The 27769-nt window shown below is 31.0% G+C and overlaps 1 protein-coding gene across 1 annotated transcript; it reads left to right on the forward strand.

Annotated features, from left to right (window-relative positions):
- Positions 1-468: 468 nt before the first annotated feature.
- On the forward strand, positions 469-27446 carry LOC136984801 (dynein axonemal heavy chain 7-like; the record flags this gene model as incomplete). The annotated part of the gene is made up of 8 exons (XM_067281945.1): positions 469-606; positions 6881-6987; positions 11124-11322; positions 14393-14533; positions 15760-15972; positions 20154-20432; positions 24985-25215; positions 27234-27446. Coding segments are annotated over exons 1-8 (1488 nt in total), but the record flags the coding sequence as incomplete, so codon positions are not given.
- Positions 27447-27769: the final 323 nt, after the last annotated feature.

Here is a 27769-nt window from a genome sequence, read left to right on the forward strand (position 1 = left end):
TTTAATGCAGTATAGACTATTAAATGTTTTTTAAATTAATTGGCATAGTGTTTTAGTTGAAATTTTTCTAAGTGTCTACTCATGAATTGATATTTAATTATCTTCTTATAATTTTGATATCATCTGTAAGAAAATAGTTGTTATTTTATCACAAACACATTTATTGTTTATTGTCTGTTGAATACTTTTCTGAAAATGACAATGCACTTGTTAGAAGTAATATAAAAATTTAAAAATGTTATTCTAAAATGTCATATTATTTTTTCTTTGAGATCTTTCCTCAATTTGTATTATGTTACAAAATGTTTTATACTATTGATTGGAATATTTAAAATTAAAAAATTTAAAACAATTTAAAACATTTGGTTAGATCTACTCATTACTTCTAAGTTTTTTTTTTACTAATTTTTCTTTTATAATTTTAACTACAGTTAATGAAAACAAGAAAATATTTTTTTTTTTAGGAGATTCAATATTGTTAACAGTAGTTGGAGAGAAATTATGAGTGCAGTAGAAGCTGATCCTCAAGTTTTTTCTATATTAAAAATTGATAAGTTATTAGAAAAACTAAAGAAATCAAATGAATTATTAGATCTGATTCATAAAGTGAGTATAATATTCTAATAAATTATTTATAAATAGTTTACACATAAATATGTAAAGTATATAATAATAAATTACTTAAGAATTTTAATAAATAATTTATAGTATATTGTGAAGACCGCATTAAGCCGGCTAGTCCGATTTTAACATGTTATAAACGAAAATTATCAAAATTTAAAATTTTATTGTTCAAACCTCTCGAGAGATAACGATCAAAATCAGAGATAACAATCACAAGTCAAAGGATGAACAGTCTTCCGCCGTCAAACTCACTTCCCTCCTCTCCGGACCCGACTTCTGAGTCACGGAGCCCGAATCATCACCCTCCGTCGCGATTGGTGATCGTAACGGACGCGATCGGGAGTATAAATAGGGGGGAGATATCTGAGAACGGAGTGGCTGACGTCTGAAGAAGATGAACGTCCCGGCGAAACCGAGTCCCATACGAAGGCCAATTCAAAGACGCCCGATCCTGCCGCCCATCGCCAGAGAAGACGCCAGAGCCGACGAACCGTCTGCGATTGTTGTCGATAACCGAGAGGTATGAACCCCCCCAACAATTGTGAACTCTCTCTCTCCCACGATTAGGGACAGGATGCGGTAGATTCTTGTATTTTGTTTGTCCGTCTAAATAAATCGTCATGTGTTTTCATCCTGGGTCCGTTTATTCGAATATCGCCTTAACCTTATCGTCGAACCCACACACTTCCTCCACTCGACCTGACAATTAATTAACCTATCCCGACGAGTCGGGATATTGCGAAAAATTAGCCATCCTTGACAGTGGGGTGGGTCTTGCCGACCTATTCGCCGAAGACAAAGGAGGTACAACTTCCGTCCTACCTCCTGGCGTTTCCCACAATATCTAATTAAAATACATCTCTTTTTGAATACTTATGGCTCTTCTTATAGTTACATTTTCAATTTAAATTAACAGACTTTTCTTAAGGAATACATGATTTTAATTTAATTACGTCTTTTGAGAAGTAAGTCTTCTCATCTTCAGAGTTTAATACACTGCTGTATATAAAAAGAAAAACAAGAGAAAAATCTTATTAGTTAACAATATTCCTAATAGTAACTTTTTTTTAGTCTGTAAAAATATGTAAAATTTTAAATTAAGTAATTATCTCAAATAATTAATTGGTATAAGACTTATCAAACTGTAACAGAGTCAAGTAATTGAGATCATAACAAAAAAAGAAGACTAATTTTATTTGTAGGATATATTTCAGTCTTCACTAGACCCTCTTCAGCCACAATTACTTAAATACAGATACCAATAGCTATTGAAAAAAAATTTAACATTTAGCTTAATATAAATATATATATATTTTTATTTTATATATATTATATTTATTTTATTTTTATATTTTAAAAAGAAATATCTTATATTTCTTTATATATATAAATTTACAAGCGTAAAAAACAAACTGCAATATTTAACCTAATAGTTAAAGATTACATTGATATACTGTATCTGTTTATACATCCATCTGGTTATAATTTCTTCTATGAATTTACTGAACAGTTCACACAGACAATTTCTAATGTGACTATATGTTAAATGAGTCTATAGTATTGTTTAACACTGATTCCACTTGATGAGAATTGGTAGCCAAGATTTACTCACTTTCCTTTCCAAATTGTCATTAATTCTACAATTTTCATTAACATTTGTTATTTTAAAATTTTCATAATATTGTCTTTCACTAGGTTTTTTTCTGTATTTAATATTTTTATTGTTTTTTTTATGATTTTCACACCTTTGGAATTGCAGTGTTTTGTTACTGCTGAACTAACATACTTATATTTAATTGCTCTCACTTGTTTAATAATACACATACCTAATGGATGGCCAGTTTTACCAATACATGTATGTAGTATATTTTTTTACAAATAGAAGACAAAGTGGCTCCAAAATTTTTTAGACGATCACCATTTATTTTCTCTAGTGTTCTAGAACAAAATTATAGACAGCTGGACCTTCCTTTATAGGCTATGCAACTGCCTACACTTTAAAAAGTTCCTTAAAAAACACTGAAAAACACAAATTAAACTAACATATCGTAAATTAAATCCCTTTTACTATTATTATTAGAGTAATGTTCCAACTTTTATAACTAATTGTAATTGTGATATTTGGTATGCAGGAATTGTGATCAAACAAAGAAAGCATATTACCAGACAAAGAAAATCAGGTAATTTCACAAGTAGTTTATTTCATGTACATATATAAGTTCTTAATAATGATTTAAATGTTACATTGCTGTACAGAAATGTACCAAACATTACAGTATGATCACTACCTTAACCACTATAAACTGACATATATTACTCGCGACAATGCCTTGGGTATGAGTTTTAAAACTAATCCTATAAACTAAATTACAAAAAGGATAGGTTCATTAGGAGGTAAAGAGTCAGTTTTAGCAAAGATAAGAATATCTGGGATTGGTTCTGTATATTTGGTGGGTGAGATGCCACTTGAGACTTTTCACAAGGGTTGATAAGTTCGGTTTTCCTATATCAGATTCTCCTCTTGCTTTCACTTTGCAATCGTCAATTCTGTACTGTCTTGTCATCATCACGATAGGACAGGATTCCTTCCTCAGAGTATGCAATGATCTCCGGTCATTGCTAACCTTGACCTGGAGTACTCAAATTCACATCTGTGCACTTTCAGGTCTCCAAAAAGAATGATGTGCCTCTTGTCCTTTTTGCCTCAGGGTCTTACTTTTCCCTTTGTTTACATTAGTTCCTGGAACTGGTCATCTCACCCAAGAGAAAAGAGTTAGGGAAGAAAATTCTAGAAGGAAGGAGAACAAAGGGCTATTATACTAAATTTATATTAATATATATAATACAATATGGCTTGTAGCCACATAATTAAATGCTTTAGATAGTTATTAAATAAATAACAGTTATTAAATATATCTTTAATACATCTTGTATTTCTATTTCTTGACTTATTTTTATCAGTTATTCTATTACACATTTTTTTTATAAATGTGTTTAAACATATTCCTTTTTAAATATAGTGGTATTCTTGCACTATAATCTGTTATTTTTGGAACATTTACATTCTTTTACATATTTATTAAATTTAATCAAATTACAACTAGTAACACAGTCTAGTAAGTTTCACATCTAGAAACACTAAGGTTCTATTACTTTCTGTCTAACTCAAAAGTAATATTTTTCATGAGACTATGTTTTGTTTATAAAATTGCAGTGCCATAACAGCTAGACACCTTAGAGGTATGACGGAGTACATGTCAGGAGTTGCAATTTGGCACAGAGTATTTGGTACCCAAATCATGCGCATATAAAAAAAACCAGACTTGTAGGTAGTCATGGGACTGAGAACCAAGTCAAAATAAAATACAAAATGGTGACACTCTTTCTACAAACAGGCACTAGTGCAAGATTTGCACATGGGTTGCTTGTTAGTAAGTTGGAAATGCAAACATTACAAAATTGAATTTTAACAAATGAATCTTTGAAAAACCCCATTTACCTGTCCCGTGTTATTCCTGACATATCTCTAGTTACGATATGCTGACCTTGACTGGTTGACCCGAGATATTTTGTTTTAGCATTGGAACATTTTTGAAACTAGATGGCACTAGTCATTATAATTTTATATTAAAACTAACTATATATAACTTTTTTTGTTTTTACATTTATTAATATATTTATTTTGTTTGTGCAAAATAAAAAATAATTTTGAACGATATAATAGTCATGATTATTTTTTTCAAAAATGGGAAAGTTTTGTTAAGCCCTGGTCACACTATGCGATTTCCAGCCACACAGGTGACTGCAACCGCAACAAGCGCGAGTCACGCACGTCTTCTCGTGGTCACACATTGTTAATTGACGTTGCAACTCAGAACACGTGATCCTATAATAAACCAATAAAATTACAGTAGCTTGTTTTTGTCTACTTTCATGAGTTTACCAACAATTTACGTTCTACTTCAGAGTATTTACAGAATTTTAGTTACTTTTCTTATTAAAATAGCAAGCAGTTCCTTTTCTGGAATGAATAAAAGAAAAAAGGCACTAATTTTGTTAGAGCTGGCAAGAATATACGAAGAGAAAAATAAGAAAAAACGTTCATGCTGGGTTAAAACTTGGCGAAATGAAAATCAACAGGCTAAACAATCATGCTTTCATCAGCTGATGAATGAATTAAGGCTTTCGGATGCTGAAGGTTATAGGGGATATATCTGTATGAGTATAATTTATACTTATATATAATTTAGGCGAAACGTTTCGTAGTTTGGCATATCAATTTAGAGTGGCCCATAATTCGATATCAGTCATTATCCCAGAAGTTTTGGATGCTATTTAGAGGAAAGCTTGAATGATTTAATCCATTTATAATCAATATATTTTTTTCTTTTATATAAGCGTTTATTTTATTCAATTGTATATTATTAAAAGTAATCAAACTTTTTAAAATAAATCTAACAAATAACTTTTATAAATTCAGATTTGATTTATATCAAATATAGCATTTAAATGTACTGAAACTGAGTTAATACAAATGTTATAATCAAGATATGTTGACAAATATACAACACAAAGTATGACGTGGCACAAAAACGTTTTCTGATTGGATGTGCGTTTGCAACTGTCGCCAGTAGAACGAACTTTTTGTTTCTACTTGTGGTTGCAGTCGCGCCGGTTTTCGAGGGGTGATTACCAGTTAACAGGAACAGCCGTCGCGGTTGCAGTTGCCCGTGTGGCTGGAAATCGCATAGTGTGACCAGGCTTTAGGCATCGACAAAAATTCAATCTGTGGCGACAAGCAACAGAGAGTAATTTTGACATTAGATAGGTTAATTTCACTAAAAATGCCTTGTGGTCATGGCCGTGGCCAAGGCCAGCAAAGTTTGAATGGTTACACTCAAAACCAGCGATACCAAAGAAGATTGGAAAATGAGAACAAGACCCACCATGGGTGTCAAAGTGATCTTGTTTAGTAGTGAGTCTCTGAGACATAGTCTCATCCCAAAAATGGTCTTGCCATTTTACTTGTTATGTATATTATTTACTAATTCCAATATTCTAACAGGTTTTATTATTTTTTCACCAAATATAACAAAACAATCATCTATGTACTGTACCTATTCATGAAAACTATAATATTAATATTAACTATTGCTTGATCTATTGATAACATTGTTAATTCAGCTAATTTTGGACCTAAACATGAAACCATTGAGATTTTGTCTTTTTGCTTATGAAATTGTTCATCAAGAGCAAAATAATTATTTAAAACAAACATAATTTACCATAACCATTCTTTTTGTAAATTTACTTCCCATAACGTTTTATTTATCATCACTTTTGTGATAGAGGGATACATATTTTTAATATCAGAGAAGCCATTCTATAATTTTGGTAAAAATTAACATTATTAATATTGCATAAAAATTTTTCAGTACTATTAACACTAAATTCAGAATCTCTACCCATTGGTTATTTGAAATAATTATTTTATGTAATTTATTAGAGGCAAGAGCTTACAACTATGTAAAATTTTTTTTAAAATCTTTTTTAAAATATTTGACTGTATAATTGACTTGTATAATCAACTAATTAAAAATATTATATTAAATAAATGGAATTATTTGTATTTACCATATATCTCAGCAGATAAGACGATAGTTGAATCATAAAAAAATATCCTTGAAAATCCGGGGTTATCTTATAGGACAGATACAAAAAAATTAGATTGAAATGTATATAAATTAAAACCATTACAGTAAAACGGACAAACCATAATTATTTACTAGTAGAGAGTAGAGTATGTCCACAAAATAGAATAGGTCATACAATGTTTTTGTAAATAGTCAAGGTACTTGAATGCCCGAATCAATGTGAATGTTTGCAACAATCTCAAGTCAGTGCCACCAGATGCAAGAAAATAAAATTTGATGTTCTTTCAAAAAATTACGAATAGGACATAATTTCGTATATGTTATAGTGTCATTATCCAGATGATGATAACTGATCTAAACGAAATTTATAGTCCATTGATAGTTTGGGGGTCGTCTTATAGGATAGATATATGCTAAAACTATAAAACTTTGACGAAAATTTATACGTTGTCTTATCTGCCAAGATATATGGTATATATTTAATATTATTATGTACTTGTCTAAATATTACATGATTATATTAATATATTAGAGATATTAATGCATATCAATTAAATTTTTCAAATTAACTGTTAATAGTATGTTTCATACAATTTTTATAGGGCTTGAGTGGATATTTAGAAAAGAAACGCTTATTCTTTCCTAGATTTTTTTTCTTATCAAATGATGAATTACTAGAAATATTATCAGAAACAAAAGATCCTCTGAGGTAATTTTTATTACAGAATTATTCAATATACTTAGAATTATTTATTAATTTAATGAATACTTACTTAAAATGAATTATATGACTGGACTCTGAATTATTTATATTAACTGTAAATGAGAATTTGAAAAACAAAATATATTTTTGCACTGGAAATGAAAAGTATTAAAGTGCATATAGCCTGTGTATTTGCTTTTTTGTCTTCCTCCAAAATTTTATGTTTGATTTTTAAGATTCTGGTCACTGTTGTCAATGGCAAATTGTGACTCCTAGCAATGTCTGCTTACCATTTTTGACCTCTCATAAGATGTTGATTTGGATGATAGAACACTGGCTATGAACATTCTATTTAATCATCACCTGCTTAAATGTTAACATACTTACCTTCTTTGATCATTTCCACAGTGAAATGTTAACATACTTCTTTGATCGTTTCCATTACTAGTTTCTGTGGATTTTTTAAAACTTAAAACTTTTGGCTTTTTTTTTTTTTTAGTAACTTGCATCACATACTTAGAGTATTAGGAAATACAGTAATTTTCATTTGTTTGAACCTTGTTTTTTTTTGCTCTTGTTTCAATTTATTTAAATTTGTTTTGTTTAATTTATTTAATAAACTTTATTTCTGTTCATACAAATATCAATTACTGCTGTGTGGATAACACAATATAATTATATCAATACTTCTGTATGCTAATAAGCTCTCATACAAAATTTGTCTTAGTTTTTTATTCCTGTGACATCTGCATTCATTTAAATTTTCATATGTGTTCTATTAGCTATACAGATGTTTTTCAAATTTCATGTAAGGTAAGTTGCATTCATGTAGTTTCTCCATGGCTAATAGAACAAAGAAAATATAAGACAGTTCTGCAGATTTTTCTCCAAGGAATGAATAAATCTGAAACCAGGGAATGTTAACAAAATTTGATATACTCTATCATTAAGAGATACAAGAAAACTAACAGTATTGAGACCTACCGAGAAGTGGTTATTTGAGGGATAAAGGACTAGAAATGCTTAAGGCTTTGAATAGCTGAATGAGAAATCCTTGCCAGTGCTAGAGAAAGATGCCCTTACAGATGAATGTCTCAAGACAAATAGTCATCTAATACTGAAAAAGAACCTCAAGCTTAAGGCTTTAAAGCATGGTACCTACCATATGTTGATGCAGACATAAAAGAAGAAAAAACTGATTCATTGTCAATGCCTTTTACAGGGGTATGGAGATGATGATGTCAAAATATATTTTCTTCACAGATGAAAAAGTTTTTATCTTGGAGGAAAAATTTAACAAGCAAAATGATTGTATCTATACCAAATCAGTGCCAAGCAAATAGATACATTTGCTTGTCTAGAAGTCTAAAAAGACATAATACTGGAAGTGTGATGGTCTGGACAGGGATCATTTGGCAAAGAAAAGTGACATTTTGTATCAACAGAGGTTTAAGTGAGTGCCAGAAACCACAAGATAGAGATTCTCCAGGTAGTGGTAGAACAGAACTCTGATTAAAAATCAGTCTTGAACCTTTCAGAAAGATTCTACTTTTCCAAAAGTGTCAACATTATGCAGGATTGGTTAAAATAAAAAATTACAGATTTCTTTTTTTAGGAAAAATGACATTCCTACTACATCACACAGACCTGAACCTGATAGATTACTCCATATGGCCAAAATTTGAGCTGATGATCTATGCTAAGCCCCACACAAGTGTTGAGGCTCTCAAGAAATTTCTTTTACAAGAGCAGTCTTGGAGAAGGGATTTCTCAAGAATAGAAAGAGCTGTCTTTCCCTTGGAAAGCATCCGTACTGACATAGTAAAGTTTACACCAAGAATAAAGGCCTGTGTCAAAACATGTGGTTAACATTCTAACAGTATAGATACATGTTATCTACCTTATCATCTATTTGTTATAAAAAATGTGTTTGTTATAATATTGCATTTTAATAAACTTGAATTGTAGACATTTATATTTATATCAGAACTTATTAGCATATTAGATATGTGTAGAATAATAATGTATAATTCATGTCAGTAGGATCAAAAATTTCTAGATTATAGGATTAAAGATCTATATATTCATTGTTTTTCACTACTATTCATAATATATTGTGAAACTCTCATAATACACAAATGATAAGGAACTGATACCACAACAAATGATTTGATTAATCAATAACTTTACTAAACAAACTATTCAAATGGTTACAAAGTTTGGCAACTAAATCCCTTGCTCTTTTGTTCACTAATGGGCAATTTCATTATAATTCAGATACCTAACTTTAAACCAACAATACAGAAATAACTTATAAACTAAATATGCGATATGCAAATTTGTAACCGACAATATGGAAATAACTTGTATACTGAATATGTGATATGCATTTATCTAAATCTATTGTAGGATATGCACATGGTGAGTGATTCACAATGGAATATAACACAAAATTATGTTCTCGTCACCCGTGTTTATTTACTTTGCAGGATTCCTTTACACTTCCGACACTCCTCGTTTTTACAATAATAACCCTTTCCACATATAATTCCGGCAGATGCTCGGATAGGATCGTTATGCGACCTCGCGACAAAAGAATATTCAGCGCGTTACAAAATATAAGGACTAAGACTAATTACTTAAAACTACTTATATGACTAAAAAAGATAGGGAAGAAAAGATAGACAATAGGATAGTTGGAAGTATGATAGAAAAGAATGGGTACCCAAAGTGTCGACGATCTTGGGGTGATGGTTGCGAATACTAGATTGATAATTTTCAGTGTTGTTGATTTTGGACGTCTCTCCAATCCTCCCAATAAAGTTTTTCGAAGTTCCTATATCAGAATATACTTCGGATTTCTCACGAACGTTGGCTTAGGCTTACCGTCCTTTGTTTTCCAGTTGATGCTAGAACAACCTGGAGGTCTTCACAATACGTACTGTCCCTTCGACGTCTCAGTCAAAAAGTGACCTCTCCTCCTCCACTTAGCCCCCAGGCTACCACCTCTTCTTTGTATTCTAATTAGGTCACCCCCATTTGAACAGGGAAGGGTTAGGGAAGACAGAAGTTTCTAGAAAAATATGGACAAAAGAACTAACGAAGAGGAAGAAAATGGACTAAATACTAAGAGTAATATATACAAAAATATACAAAATAAGGCGCACGGCCACACTATTAGGAAGGTAAGTATTAGATGTGAGAGTGAAGAAAGAAGAAAAATTAGGAGGCAAGTCAATACCATGGAATAGACAACATTTGTTGCAATCACCACTTTTTTCACTCACTTGAAAACAAATATCATTCACAAATGACACATGGTTAATATCCACATCTGGTGTGAATCTTCTTGATCTCATCAGTCTGATACTGTCTGATGGGGATGAATTGAATCCGTTTTTATCCTCCTTGAAAGTTCTGAGCTTTTTCTCTAGACCACAATTGTTTTTCTTCATGCTTGTCCTCTTCAATTGATGTGTTTGGGGTTGAGTCCAATGGTGCATATTACCAAAACTCAACCCCAAACCAAGAGGAAAAAAAGCCCTTTACTCTTGTTCTTACGTCTTTTTATATCTTTCTGTAGAGTCTGGTCCTCCTCTATGCACATGGCTCCCCAAGCCAAACCATCAGTCCTCACTGGATTGCTGAAAAAATGTGGTAAAAGACAAGATAAAACAGAAAGACAATAATAGAATGTACAAGGAATGAAGGGTAAAAAAAGAAGAGGTAGGAAAGGGAAAAATTTTAAGAAGAGAAGGAAAGAATGAGAAACAAAAAAATAATAATAATTAGTACAGTAGCACTACAGTATTATCAATAATAAAGGAAGTTATGTGTTGCTATATCAGACTTTTTCTCAAAGACGTGAAGTAATCAAAACTAAAATATTTTAGGTATTTGTTAGGAAGATAAAGCATTTAAAAATTTAGTTACTATTTAAAATGTAGAAAATCATTGTTAGCCGAGTATATGAAATAACAAGACCCTGAGAGTCGCTATACATATATTGTTCATATATTATATTAATTATATTATTTAATTATTTATTATAAATATATTATATATAATTATATATATATATTAATTATATAATATTTTATATAATTGTTTATATATATATATGAAGTAAATATTTTTTTCAGAGTTCAACCGCATTTAAAGAAATGCTTTGAAGGTATTGCAGAATTGGTATTTACAGATGAAATGATGATAACAGATATGATCAGTTCTGAAAATGAAAAAGTATCACTTTTGGAAAAAATAATCCCAGAAAATGCTCATGGTCAAGTAGAAAAATGGTTATTGGAACTTGAAAAATTAATGAAGATTAGTATTCATAAAGTAATATTTTTATAATTTTTATGTTTTGCTGGCAATAAATTTAATTTTAATTTTGTTATTTTCATTTTTTTGTTTTTATTAAGAACCTTTAAATCAAAGGAAATTATATTAAAAATTTTTCTATTTTATTGAATATTTGTCTTATTTACCATTATGTGAATTATATGTTATTTGATAACTGAAAATTTGAATGTGTTAATAATTTAATATGTAGTGATAAGAATCTAATATTATGATAATTATACATGGTACAATCCAAAAGTTCGGGGAATGCAGTAATCTATGACAACAAAAGCATGTATTTGAAGTTACAGCATATGAAATGGATTCTACCAAACCACCTCTATGTGTTCAGGTTAATTTCACCCATGTCATGTGATTAAACTGCGAGCGCTGCTGTTTTTTTCTGGAGATAGTTACCTTTGTTCTGCGACGTAATCAAAGTGGAGTTTCAAGAACAACCTCCAACATTTCAACTTCACCGTGACCTTTCACCGTAGAATCACCATACACTTTTCTTAGCAATTTTAAAATCTCTGTAGGTGTTTTACCTAAACGCTGAAAAAATTTAATGTCAGAGGTTGTTCTTGAAACTCCACTTTGATTACGTCACAGAACAAAGGTAACTATCTTCGGAAAAAACAGCAGCGCTTGCGGTTTAATCACATGACATGGGTGAAATTAACTTGAACACGTAGAGGTGGTTTGGTAGAATCCATTTCATACGCTGTAACTTCAAACACATGCTTTTGTTGTCATAGATTACTGCATTCCCCGAACTTTTGGATTTTACCATGTATTTAGATACATTGTATTTTTGGGCATATAATCCACAATGGCATATAATTCCATAGAAAAAATGGTAGAACAATTTAAATAAAGTTTTTTATGACTCACCCATTGTATATACTGTGCTCTTATGCAATACCCCTTTTATAACCCATATTTAGAACAAAGTCCATTACCTCTAAGGAAAGGAAATGGAGAAAGACCGATAAAATTTTATGCGCTGAACATGAATTGGTGGGAGTATTTATGCACTAGCATCACTCAAGTGGTGCAGAGGAATGTCCCTCCACCATATCAAGGGAGGTGGAGAGCAAATCAAGATGCTCCAGAGTGGCTAGGCCCTACTGGAAACTTGTCAAACCCTTTTGAAGTAATCAGTCAAGGCAGACACCTTTTTATCAAGCATGTTTTAGGCAAATTGAACCCAGAAATGATGGATGTTTTGAACTGTTACCCTTTTACTTGCTGCATTACAGTCAGGGTTGGTCTGGAGGTAGTTTTGATACTGAACAAACACCACCCAATACTACCCCTTCTAGATATTTAACTTTATTCCCACCAGAGAACAGCCACTCAGAAAACAAACAAAGACGAGAAACAGAATCACCTCAGTCAAAACTCGGGAACAAAATCACGATGCAGCATGGGTCTGCACTTGCATTATTGGTCTGCAAAAAATATCTAACTTACAGATTTGTGATGGATTACTGCCAATTAAATAAAATCACAAAAATAGACCCATACTCTTTGCCCCACATCCAGGAGTCATTAAGTTTGCTGGGAAAAGCACAATATTCTCCATGATGGATACTTTAAGCAGTTTTTGGCAATTATCTCTGAGCTCCAACTCCAAGGAGAAGACTGGGTTCAGTACCCCATTGGAGCATTATTAATTGAAGTGAGTCACTATGGGTTTAAATAATGCTCCAGCAATAATGCAATCCTTCCAAAAAGTGGCAGATTTAATATTAAGTGGCTTAAAAAACAAAATTTGTCTCGTCTACATGGATGATATTTTAGTGTTTAGTCCTGATTTTAATTCAAACTTAAAGCAACTAGAATTAGTTCTTCAGCACCTCGTGACAGCTAGACTGAAGTTAAAATTCCAGAAATGCCAGTTATTAAGACAGAAAATAAAATTTTTAGGACAAAGTGTCAGATGAGGGTATCCGACCCAATCCATCCAAGATAGAATATGTCAAGAATTTCTCCTGACCACAGAATGAATGAAATGTAAGAGCATTCCTAGAACTAACAGGATATTATAGGAAACATATTTTCCAATATTGCAAAAATTTTGAAGCACTTTTCCTATTTACTCAAGGAAGACAAAGTTTTACTGGACTGAAGAACACGAAGTGATATTTGGTCTAGTAACTTACAACTTTAACCTGTACTTAAACTGTATAACCGACTGTAGAATCAATGACTCAGTTTTCGAAATGTATGTCACTGTATAAAGTTTGTCAAACTTTTTGGTAAAGACAAAGTTTTTAATATCACTTTTTCTCTAATGCAAAATTGCAGGTACCACGATCCATGATATATGGTATGTGGACTGAACTCAGTTAGCCATTACTTGTGTATCTCAGTCTATCAGTATATATAGAATTTAAATAAATATGTAGAGTTAGATAATATGTTAGGTTTCTTTTTGTATTCCGAACTAGCATAATTCCTACTCGCCACATACTGGTGAGCCTCGCATATGTTGAATAAAACTAAAAAATATCATATCATATATTAAAATTAGTTACATATTTTTACAATCAACAAAATATTTTCAAAAATAAGCAGAAATGATATGAAGTGACTCTTATTAAAGCATTTTATGCTTTTTTATCCAAAAAGTATATGAACTGTGAACCATCTGGTAAAGGGATGTGTTGCCTTTATTCAAAACATTTCATTGCCTGGGAGTATGTAGATCATTTCATATTAGGTGGTAAATATGTTTGAAAAATTTAAAACATAAAAGGTTAAAGTAATCCTTTTTCTACATTCCAGTTCATACAAATCCTAAAACCATATTTACATTATTATTTATTAAGTGCACAAAAGTAATACGCTTAAAAAAAAATGCAAAACTAAAAATTTTAAAAAATAAAAAAATATTTTAAAAACCAGCTTAAATTTTAAAAATAAAAAATGTGAATATAATTGAAAAGCACAATATTGGCAAAGCACTTTAAAGTGAGGTATGCCTGTAGTTCAGTTTTTAATATTTTAGTATTGTTGTGTGTAATTTATTAATAATTACTTTGTTTTTCATATTCTATAGGTTCTTCTTGATGCAACAAATGCTTATGAGAACACTCCAAGAGAAGAATGGGTATTACAGTGGCCTGGTCAGGCAGTTATTTGTGTGTCACAAATATTTTGGACATCATTAATCCATTATTCTGTCTCAAGTGATATACAGGTAATAATACAACAAAATGTAAAATTATTAATTTTGATAAATGATTTTATTTATATGAATTGATGATTTAAATCAGCTATGTTAACTTAGGAACAATATTTTCCCATAAAAACTTACAATTTTCCAATTATTATAATACATTTAAAAAGTTATGAAAAATTACAATGAATATTTAATAATGTGTTGAAACATTCAAAAATATACTGTGGCAATCTAAATATATTTAAACAAAAAGAATTTATAGTAATTAATAATACTGTATATCATTACTACTATAAAATTAAACTATATTTTAAATTATATGCGAAAATTAAAATTATGTTTTTTACCTCTATAGTTAAAATTAATTCAATGTTTAACAATATTACAAATTTATTGATAATTTTTGATTCAAGTCTTATTGCCATTAACATAGCTACCTATTTGTGAAGTGACAATCATCCCAACTTTTTTGTAAAACAGTACAAATAAATAAGAACAGCTTGAAAAAGCGTTTTCAAATAGTAGTACAGTAGAGCATCGATTATCTGACTTAATTGGGGACTGGAATTGGCCGAATAACCGAAAAGTATGAAAATATACATTATTAGTATAGTGTATTAGGTTTGGTTTAACTACTAGCTTCCCTTTCATGGTCGAGCCAGTGCTGCCAGCTAAAACATGCAAAAATTTAACAAAAATAATATTAAAGTAGCCAAGACATAACCAAATATTGTAGCGCCACATCACTAGCGGACATTTGAATTTGCCAACTAGAACGCAGTTGGTTAACCAATAAGTTGGTTAATCGGGGATTGGATAATCGATGCTCTACTGTATAATAAAATATACATCATTAACTAAAACATAATATTAATATGTGGTATGTTCTAAGAAAGCATGATAATACTATTTAAAACCTTATATAATTAATTACATAAAATATAAAAATGGCAATAAAATGTCTTGAAATATAATAAATGTAGCTAAAGTAATTTTGAAAAGTAGCCAAGACTTAGAAACCCCAGTTAAACACAAAGATGCTTGGTCACACATTTCATTTGGTGCATGTTATTTGGTTCATCAGATTTTTAAAAATAATCCTACAAAAGAAGTTAAAAGAAGTTAAAGTTTTAGAATCTGCAATCTGCTTAATGTTATTGGGTTCTGTTTCAGCTTTTTTCATAGTGTAATTTAGGTGAGTTCAATTAGTATTTAATAATCTCCAGTTATTATTTTTATTTCAGGAATTAGAAAATTATATAATAAAACAAAATCAACAGATTGAAAAAATTGTAAAATTAGTTAGAGGAGAATTGACTACTGGAAATAGAATTACACTCGGAGCTTTAGTTGTACTAGACGTACATGCAAAAGATGTTACAGAATTACTTGCAAAAGAAAGAGTTACAAATGAAAAAGACTTCAAATGGTTATGTCAGTTGAGGTATTATTGGGAGGTAATGTTTATTAGAATTAATATTTATATAAAATTTTATTTAGATTGTACTAAATATTATAAGAACTATTCATTTAAACCTTTTATGTAAATAATGTACCCTATTCCTGTAGCAAAAGTCTGTTCTTATAGATTAAGATAGTCTACCAGTGGTGTGCTGTCATTGGAAGCGATGGAAGCGCCGATTCCACCTTCCAATGACCTTCCCTTGTATTTTATAAAATATAAATTTTCATATTTTAACGTACTTTGCATTAATTAAAAGTAATATTTTATTATAACTGCATTATGTATCTTTTACAAATTTCTATACTACATGTGAAAAAAAACGATAAGATTGCTATTGTATATTCGAATAATTCGGTGGCGGAAGGAGTGTTGAAACCGGGTCAGTCTCCAATCAGCCAGATTATATAGGCATTGTCACATGCGGTTTACAGAGCACCAACCTCACCCGGTTTAGCTGGTAGAAGCGACACACGCATAAAGCTTCTAATTTTATATCCCGGAGCGGTTGTGGGCTGTTAGCCGCCTGCCTGCTAGATGTTCGGCCGCCCTCGCCCGATTACGTGAATCATGAGTAGACTAGATCAACGGCAGGCAACTTCAAGCCCATGGGCCAGCTACGGCTTGCGAAAAGTTTCTATCTGGCCCACGAGATCTTTAATAGATTATTAAATTCGAAAAATAACTAATTAATAGTTATTATAATAACTAAAAATAACTAATTAATAGTTATTTTTCCAATTCTTTGTAATTTTCAAAAACGATAAGAGAAATAAATGTAGTAATTAACTTTTTATTTATTTATTTCATATTTGCAGACTAAAAAAAATTACAAGTCACAAGAAAACGTCAATTAACTACTACGGCCCGCAGAAATAACGTAAAATTTATTCTGGCCTATGTTATAAAAAAGGTTGTTCACCCTAGACTAGGTTTATAACTTAACTCAACCGATAGGAATTTACTGGTGTGTTTTTATGATAGTTCTGTATAGTTGACAGGAGTTTTAAAAAAATCCATTAAAATATTTGATATATTTATTCTGCGTTTATTCTCTTCTCCCATCTTATATTACTTACGGATTTCAATGTTTAACCGGTGATATTAGATTTAGTATGTCCCATCTGTAAGGGAATGCAGAAAAAACGTATACAATTCTCGTACAGTGTTAAAAAATTAACTGTTACTTTGGCAGCATCGTTTACAACCAAATTTAATGAATGAGACGTACAATGGTACAAAAAAAAAAGCTCTAGAATTTATTTTTCTTAAATTTACGATTTATGTATCGGTGGTCATAAAAATTTCTTTTCACATCTTTCCCAAGACTACAGATATTCGAGTACAAAGTAACCGGTTTCAACTTATTTCTATTTAAGAAGTAGTTAAATAATTAAGCAATTAGAGAATTAAAAACATAAATAAAATCCTGATGAAAGAGCCGAAATTTTACTTAAACAGAAGCTAAACTGAACCAATCTCTTGCTGAGTACAGTGGGTCTGATCTCTTCATAATATTAGATGTAATAAAGACAGAAATTTTTCCAGTTCAATGAGAGTGACCGAAAAGTTCTAAATTTTGGAAATTTCCGTGGACACTTGGTCCTAAAACGAATTAGTTAGAAAACGAACGACGGACGATCTGTTAAGTTTGACATATTTAGATTTTTACAGCTATGGTGAGAAATGTTTAAAATTTACAACAGCCCTGTCGCGTCCTTTGAGATATACTAGTGATGCGACAAAACAGGCATTTGACATTGACCGGTATCGGCACCCTCGGGATTTGGCACACACCACACCTACCTGGACCGTCTCTGATTCCATTCATTAGCCACTCGTAGGGAGCCATTTCACTAAGTGGATTGTTTTAAGATTTAAAAAGTAAAGAATATTTTGTTATTTTTATGTACGTTTCTTCACAAAGTTATATTTAATTATAAGTTTCTTTAAAAGTATATTCATAAAATTGAAGAATTTTTTGTACTAGGTATGTATATTCGTCACACATTTTGTTTTACCAAGTAAGTTTTTCTGATAATTTTAATTTTAGCCATTATATCGTGGCTAGTGATTCAAAAATTTATTTTAAAAAAGTTTTGGCTCAAGACCATATAATGAAAAAGAAAACATTATTAAAAGAGAAAGACCAATGCCTAAATTAAATATAAATATGTCAACAAAAAAATTTCGACATTTTGACGATAAAATTTATGACCAATGACAATTCTTTTGTAAAATTGAAGCAATTTGGAAATCAAAGCGGAATAGAATTTAACATTGGTAGACAATATAAAATAAATATTGAAAATTATAACAAGATAATTACGATTAATAGATATATCTAAATTAATAGATGTTATATGTTTTTTCTCAAAGCAAGAATTGGCATTTAGAGGGCATAGGAAATTTATTGAATCTAATAACAGGAGTAATTATTTTGAACTTTCTTATTTATTAAGTACGTCAGATAATCTATTAAAAATACATTTAAAGAAGTATACGGTTTTTACTGGCTTATTGAACAAACGAATACGAACGGGCCCTGACGCGCAATTAATTGATTGCCCCTGAAAGTCGGCTTCTTACAGAAACAGCTTTCCTATCATCAAATGTCACGGCACGCCACTGTAGTCTACTGTGTTCTACAAGCTTTTTGTTTCAAAATTTTGTATGTCTGCTTTTGCATATTGTCTGTGGACTATGTATTGAACTGATGGTGATAATATAACTTCCCCAGCAACAGGAGATCCTTGGGGAACCGGTGTCATCTCATGGAATTTTTTGCACTTTAGAAAATATTTGATAACAAAGTAAGGAGAGATTGTGGGAAATCTTTATGTTGTGGAATTTTTGTTTTTCAGTCGATTGGAGTTTATTTTTGAGGAAACTTTATGTAATTCCTCAAATTGATACCAATTTCCAATATAAAATTTCAAAATGACAAAAAGAGAACTCTGCTATAGCTCTATAGAAATTTATTAATGATTGCCTGCAGTGTCTGCATAACTGATGGGGATAATCCAAGAGAAAAGACAGCAATGGGTGAAAAAAATTTATTTTACAAGTTTAAGTAAACAATAAAAACTTGTTTCATGCAATTTTATTGCATGCAGGGAAAAATTAAGTAATAAGCAGATCAAATAAAAAACTCACATACAAAGAAAAATTTAAAAAATTATGAACATAGTTAAAAATAGATTGCATTTATAATTCCAACATAGAGTATTCATATGAATTGAACATAAAATTTTTACTCACCATAACAACAGCCAGTATTTCAGAGTCCCACTAATAGTTCTTCAAGTTCTCCAACAATTGACTGAGTCCCTTATGTCTAATTCTGTTTTTCTTTTTGAATCTGCTTTATTCCTTATATCTGCATTCTTGAGTCAACCTATCTACTTACTGTTTTCTCAGATGACTCTTGACTCTATATTTCATTAGTTTTCTAGAAGCTCCCAAAGACTGCTCATTATTTCAACATGTTAAAATACATCGGGGCAGTCATGCTTGAGAACAAGGAGTACACACAAATATAAAATACAAAAAACAATGATCATCAGACCAAACAAATGATTTTTCTGTTTGTTTTCTTTTAGGCTTTCCATTTCTAAGAATTGAATGATTAAAAAAGAAAATTGGCATTGAATAAGCAATTCACTTACAGAAAACCTGCACATTTAATTTCTTTCTGCATGTGCATGTGCAAAAAGAATGGAGAAAGTTAATCTGGATTTTCAGTTCACATGCCTAGACATTATAGCCTACATAAAAATTTAACAGTACTGTATAATTATTAATTAAACAAGTTTACCAATGTCTGTTGCTAATATTCAAAAAATAAATATTAAATGAAAGGAAATAAATTATAAAAAATTGATTTCAAATTTTTTATAATTTATTAGCATTAGAAATTGCATTATTTAATTTAAAGTATTTATTTCCTTTTTCAATAAATTATCACAGTTAATTGTATAATTAGTGTTTATTTTATTTATTATATTTACATTTATCAAAATATTAAGGTCAATAATTTAAAATATTAAATTTAATTTTTAATATTAAAATATTTTGTTTTCTAAAATAACTACTTATATTTAACAAAAATATGAATATTTTTGTTAAAGATTTCTTTTATTTTATATTAATAAATACATGTATTTTATTAATTAGGAAAAGGACATAATCACAAGGATGATAAACTCATCTTTATCATATGGATATGAATATTTGGGTAACACTGAACGACTTGTAATTACACCTTTAACTGATAGATGTTATCGGACCCTATTCGGTGCACTTCGTTTACATCTGGGAGGGGCTCCAGAAGGACCAGCTGGAACTGGTAAAACAGAAACAACTAAAGATTTAGCTAAAGCTATTGCTAAACAATGTATAGTATTTAACTGTTCTGAAGGATTAGATTATGTTGCTTTAGGAAAATTTTTTAAGGTAAGTAGAATTTATTTTGCTTTAAGCATAATTTAATTATGAAAATTTTAGAATTTTGTTTTTTATTGTATTTATTTATATTATAGTCAAATTTTAAAAGTTGATTATAGAGTGATTAAATAAAATGGATCATATAATTTTAGTCTTTTTATTATATCAAGCAATAGAATAAAATAAATACAATTGTAAGGTTCGCCGACTTGAAAGGGGAGATACAATTAATCCCGCGTCACGGACACCAGTGTAAGATTTGGACTGGTGTAGACTGGACTTAAATATCCCGCGTCAGGATGAGCTTAAGGGAACCCGTGTATGTGGGCGGTGGCGAAGGAGGCAAATGATGACAAGTGTTTACATGCGGAAAACCGTTTATTTGGTCGAATACATGCTTACATCGGTTAGGTTGATCCAAATCTCGGCGATCTTCAGAACGTAAGAGTTCGGCAGGTCACTATATCCAGTCCCGGGCAGACGAGAAGGGCCGTATGGCGATGTTGACGGGCGGTGGCACACTTAAAGTTCCGAGGGACGACACAGCACACACTGGTTTAATCCTCAAGAGGCACGTCGTCATTCTGAAAAACTCTCTCTTGTGACCTTGAAGTCCCAGTTTTTATACGTTTTTCTCGTGTCCTATCCACCTTGCGGATTGGTCCCTCGTCCCTTTCCTCGCTTCCCGATTGGCCTCCCCTTTGTTTCCAAGCGCAAAACGAGACCATGTCGGGTCGCGGGAAAGGTCCGATTCGAGGTGTCTATTTGACACCCTTTGTCGACTATGCTCCAAGATTGTTGATAGAACCACAACACCTGCACTCATAATTTAATCCGTTGTTTGCAATTGATGTCATTTTGGAATTCTAACGATCACGCGCTATTTTTCTATCTCTTCAATTTTTCCCTTTTTCTGAAATTGTTTTCCTATGTTTAATTTTTTCTTTGAATACTTGTGTCAACCTTAGATCTCTTTATGAGTGCGTGTGTCAGAGTTCTACCTTTGGATTAAACATTAACAGGTTGTTTAACACGCGTTGACGTCATCCCGAGACTCGTTGTTTACATTTTTCGTTACGTTGTTTTGATTAAGAGTTTTTTCTCTCTCTCTCTCTCTCTCTCTCTCTTACATAATTTATCGTTATTTTTTTTCGCAACAGAATTCTGCATTTTTGCTATTTTGGACCTCGTCTGGGTCCTTACACAATTATAAAATATCATTGCTGTCTAATTTGAAATGAATGATGGAGGCATGGCACATAAGAGTGTAAAGTGTCATTTTGAATGAAAAATATGAATGAAAAATATTGTATGTATATACAATATTTCAATACACTCTGTTAACTCTGCTTTTTAGTTGTTCAATACATGTGTAAAGAAGCGATATGTTTATTTGTTTTATACAATGGTGGATAAGAAACAACAATGACTGACAGAAGAGGGGCAAGAGCCTGAAACATGTATTGGCATTTAAACATTAAAATAAAGATGGATGTAAAGCCTATTGCTTCATCATGCAATATGGAAAAATATAAAATATCAGTTATAGAACAAGCATTTGGATATCAAAATTTAGTTAAATTCATTTAAAATGAAGTAAAGTATTATTATGTAATTACCATACAAATTAAAATAAAATTTTATTTAATGTAATTAAGTATATGAATTTAATATTTCAAATTTGATAGAATATTTTAATATTATGAATATTTTTATATTCTATTATCAGTGTTGATGTGTTGTTTAAATTGTCAGAGTTTGAAGTTGAATTTTTTAATAGAAAAAATCTCAGTTAACTTTTCCTTGTAAAAGCAAAACATAGATTTGTTTTCATAGAAATTAAAGCAATTATGAGAATTTTTCTACAACTTCTATAAATAACGTACATATGATTTAGAAACAGAATTTTAATAGATATATAAAACGATTTTGATTTAAATAATAAAATTTAGGACTGAGAATGAAGATGAATTACATTTTGAAAATTATTTAATAAGTGAGGAAAATAACTATTTTTCTTATATATATATTAGTGATGTAACGAATATTTGGTTACTACCCGGTATTCGGCCTATTCGGCCTATTTTTCACTATTCGGCCGAATACCGAATATTTAAATCACTATTCGGCCGAATACCGAATATTTAATTACTATTCGGCCAAATACCGAATACCTAAAAACAGGAGTAAGAAATAACAAAAACACAGTAAATTAATCATTTTTGTAACTTTTATTAATGCTGAACATTAAACTATAATTATTAAAGTTAATAAGAAATGGCATCTAACTCTAGTATTAAATTATTTCGTAGTTAAATAATATTATAGTTTTTATCTAGCCCGATATCTTATGGCGTTGATGGCGTGTAGGTTAGAATGTATCGGGCATTAATGTTATTGTTTAGTTAATTATGTTATATTCGTATTCGCGTATATTTTAATATTTATACGATATTTTAAAATGAGTTATGAAACGTTTTGATTGAAACTTGTCGTATTTAATGAAAGAATTATTTATCTATTTCTAAAAGATGAGTAACTAATATATAATTTATTTTATATATAAAGCAAAAAATGAGCATTTCTCATTATATACAAAAGATAACATTTGAAATCATGTTAATTTTAAAAATATTGACAAAAACAATAGCAACAAAATATCACAAAACTTCGCAAATAGAAACTCCCCAATAATATATTTGAACTGTTCCACAACTGGGGAGAAACTAGACCATATTATGTCACCACAAAAGTATATCCTTCGGGTACTATTCAGTCTACAAATACGTAGTAAAAACAAAATTTTAGTGTTTAATTAAAGAGTTAAAATAAAATAACTCATAAGTTGCAAATAAAGTAACTTATAAGTTATAACTTACATCTAAATACCAACAACTGCCGAATCATAGCGGGCTATTTACGGCTATTACGTAAATTATAAACCAATTTGGCACTAGAGGTAGACGTTAGGCTCCATCTCATATTAAGTTTAATAATTATAATTTAATTAATTAATTTAAATAATTTAGACCTAATGAAAGAAAAAATCGTAGTGACAGCGGGCCAATAGAGAGCACGGTGCGCGATCTTTGCCATAATGCGGTTTGCGCGCCAATTTTCGTACGTGCGTTAATCAAGCCGATTAGTTTGGTCAATATTCGCCATTCGGCAACGCTCCTGGCGAATATTCGGTATTCGGCCACGCTCCTAGCCGAATATTCGGTATTCGGTTGAGGCCGAATATACTATTCGTTACATCACTAATATATATATACAAATATATATGTATATATCTTCTGTGTGTGTGTGTGTGTGTGTGTGTGTGTGTGTGTGTAAACAGAAGAATTCTTTAAATTGTAGTGTCTCAGATATACCAGGATATACTGAGTCTGTGAAAAGGGGTAATATATGAGGACTTCACAAAGTTTAGATGAACATAACAAAGTCAGGTTTATTAAAAACACACAGCCATAGACTACAGCTGGTATCTTTGGCTTATACAAGTACTATCACGACCAATTAGTACAGTTACTTAACAAAGAGAACAATTCCGATCCGTGTATTAAGATGAATTCACGTTTTAAATAATTACATTTACATACAGGATGATAAACACACGCTGTTGCATTTCTTCTCAGTTAATTTTGTAGATGATTGTCCCATTCAACACACAGTAGTCAGTTGATCAAAATGTGATTACCCACGTGTCTACTAAATTTTGTAACTGATAAATAATAGTCTTACTAAAGTCCTTTAGCAACTCTTGAGCATGATCCACACGTCCTATACTCGTATATGATGATTTCTTGAAGATGGATTTGGATTACTTTTCCTCATTTGACTTGTTCATTCTTTAGCCATTCTCTCCAAGTTCCACCACATTCCACCTTCTCTTTTCCGTGTACAGACGGGAGCTTGGAAGTAAAAAAAAATATCTCAAACTCGTGAAGCAATTGAATTTATATTTCCCGCTATCCAGGAATGCCATTTTAGCACATGACTGCCCTTTGGACCAATCAGCAGATACAGATCGATCCAACAGAGAAAAGGTGATACCAGACGGAAGACAATGCAAAATATTATACAAAAAGTAGAATCCGAAACAAAATTAACGGAAACCTGTTTATATACTAGAATATCATAGAAACATACAAAAGAACAGTATGTAACACAGTAGCGTGCACTACAATATTTACTCTATAATTTATAAAGATTTGTTAATAAATATTTTGATAGAACAGTAAATAAAATAAGTGAATTTCAAAGACCAATTTGGATTTATGCTTGACAATGTAACGATATCAATAGATATTGTTACAAGTGGAATAAGTCCATTCCTATATATCAATAGATATAATTACATTGCTATAATGACTGAAAACTTTAGATAAGTAAAAATGTTGTATTTGCTCTTTATCAACTCAAGAAGACATGAAAAGATTTTATAAAATATAAATTGCAGATAGGATTATAACGAAGATCCATTTTTGAGTTTGTTTCAGTTTTTCTTTGTAATTTTTTTACAATTTTATGTAAAAGAAAGTTTTATCTTTATTTTCAGGGATTAGCATCATGTGGAGCTTGGTCTTGTTTTGATGAATTTAATCGAATTGATGTTGAAGTACTATCTGTTGTTGCCCAACAAATATTAACAATTCAACGTGGTATTAATTCAGCTGCAAATACACTATTATTTGAAGGTACTGTTATACGATTAGATACTACATGTGCAGTTTTTATTACTATGAATCCTGGATATGCTGGTCGAAGTGAATTACCTGACAATTTAAAGGTAGCTATTATGTTAATGAATTTTATAAAACAAAGAAAAAAATAATGTAGCTTTATGTATAAATCACTGACAAGAAATGTTTGGAACAAACTTCATATTAGAAAATTAAGTGATCTGATGGAAAGAGGATCTTAACTATATTATCAAAAAATTGTAAAAATTCAAAAAAGTAAAATATTTTATGTTCTGTGAGGCATCAAAGTTTAATACTGGATGCTTTTACCACATGATGTGTATCCTCTATTTATTTTTCTAAAAGTACGAGGGCTGTTCGGAAAGTTTGCGGCCTCAAATAGAACAACAAACAAAATAATATTAAAATTTTTTTATTTTTCAATGTAGTCTCCTTTGTTAGCAATGCACTTATTCCAGCGATGTTCTAGCTTTTTTTATGCCATCACAATAGGTCGATTTGTCAAGGTGTGTAAAATACTCGTTCACTTCAGAGATGACTTTGTCATTTGAGTGGAATCTCTTTCCAGCCAAGAAAGTTTTTTGTTTGGAAAAAGGTGGAAGTCACTGGAGGCTAAATCAGGTGAGTACAGTGGATGTGGAACTAATTGGAAGCGAAGTTCGTTTCTCTTTTGTTCAGTGATTCTGGCGGAATGTGCAGGTGCATTATCGTGGTGGAACAGAACCTTTTTCTTCTTCAAGTGTGGCCTCTTTTCTTCCATTTCTTTCTTCAGTTTTTCCAAAAGTTCACAGTAATAGACAGCATTGATGGTCTTTCCTCTTTCTAGGTAGTCAATAAAGATGATGCCTTTAGCATCAGCGGGGAAAGTGGTGGCCTCGGTTATGCCTTTATGCCTTTAGCATAACCGAGGCACGAGGCACCCTGGCTTCCCCGCTGATGGAACTGTCTTTGACTCCTTTGGTGGTGGCGAACTGTGGTGTTTCCATTGTTTCGACCGTTCTCTTGTTTCAGGAGTGTAGTAGTGGATCCACGTTCCGTCAATAGTCACAAACCGACGCAAGAAATCCTGTGGGTCTTTCTGATAGAAGTCCAAACACTCCTTTAAGCATCAAAGTGCAAACACGTTTTTGCTCGGCGGTCAGCAGATGCGGCACCCATTTTGCTGAGACTTTCGTCATACCCAAATTTTCGGTTAGGATGTGGTGCACTCGGTCGACAGAGATGCCTGTTGTCTCAGCTATCTCACGCGTTTTCAAACGGCGATCTGCTAACACCAAATCGTGGACTTTGTTGATATTTTCTTCAGTGACAGCAGTTGACGGCCGTCCGCTGCGAGGGTCATCTTCCACACTCTCTCTCTGCCAGATTTAAAAAGGGCTGTTCATTTTTTCACAGTGGTGTACGAAGGAGCAGACTCTCCCAAAACTTCATCCATGTCAGCTTTGATTTGAGATGGGGTCAACTCTTTTTTTGTCAGGTATTTTATGACCGCACGAGTCTCCGTCTTCTCCATTTTTGACAAAGCATGTGCACACTGACTATCTGCTAAGCTGTCATGGCAAAACTTTACGACAAATCAAGCGGAAATTGGTATCATATCTTTAGCAAAGATGGCTGAATTATTTCTGCCAAAAATTAAATTGATCGCAGCGCCGCATATAGGCAAGGCCGCGAACTTTCCGAACAGCCCTCATATGTAACTATTTATTCTCTTTATTTAAACTTACATTTTGTTATATCTTGATATCTATTACTGTTTATTAAAAATTTTTAATGTCTAGATTACATAATTGTAAATAACACATGTTAACTTAATATTGAATTACAAAGAATTGTTAAAAATTATAAAAAATATGCAGAGAATAATGCAAAATAATACAAAATGCCAGAATTTAGCCATAAGGGCTGTATTCTTTCTTCTTAACTTATGTAACATAGATAACATTAACAAATGGAAGTAATTTATATGATTTGAAATTTTATAATATTTAAATATAAGTATTAAAATTATATTTTATAGTTAACAATATTGATGTAACATAAAATATAAATAATGTCAGAACTAAATACTGTTTATATTATAATATGAAAATTTTTAATTTAGACTTTATTTCGTCCTGTTGCTATGATGGTTCCAGATTATGCAATGATTGCTGAAATTTCACTTTATTCCAAAGGATTTGTAAATGCAAGACCATTAGCAGTTAAAGTTGTAGCTACTTATAAATTGTGTTCTGAACAGTTGTCATCTCAACCTCATTATGATTATGGTATGAGAGCTGTAAAATCTGTAATAGCTGCTGCTGGCAATTTAAAGGTAAATAAACCTTAAATATGAGCAATTTTTTTTTAAAGTGGTATAAGTCTACTTTTGGAAAAAAATAAGTTAATAACAGTTTAGTGAGGCATAGATGTCCTCTTTTTATATTTATAACAACAAAGTCAATGGTGTACAATAGCCTCATAAATTAATCAAAAGAAGTTTAACTGTAAAATGTTATCACAAGAATGTTTTTTGTGAAAGTGGAATAAGTCCATTCATAATAATCAATAATTGAAACAACTTTTGTTAAAGTTTTTAAAACAGATAATAGCTAATGCTAAGTGTAAAAGAGAAATAAGATTGAAATATGAATACAT

The sequence above is a fragment of the Centruroides vittatus genome, unplaced genomic scaffold (genome assembly GCF_030686945.1).
Source record: "Centruroides vittatus isolate TY-2023 unplaced genomic scaffold, ASM3068694v2 contig_929, whole genome shotgun sequence".
Classification (NCBI taxonomy): domain Eukaryota; kingdom Metazoa; phylum Arthropoda; class Arachnida; order Scorpiones; family Buthidae; genus Centruroides; species Centruroides vittatus.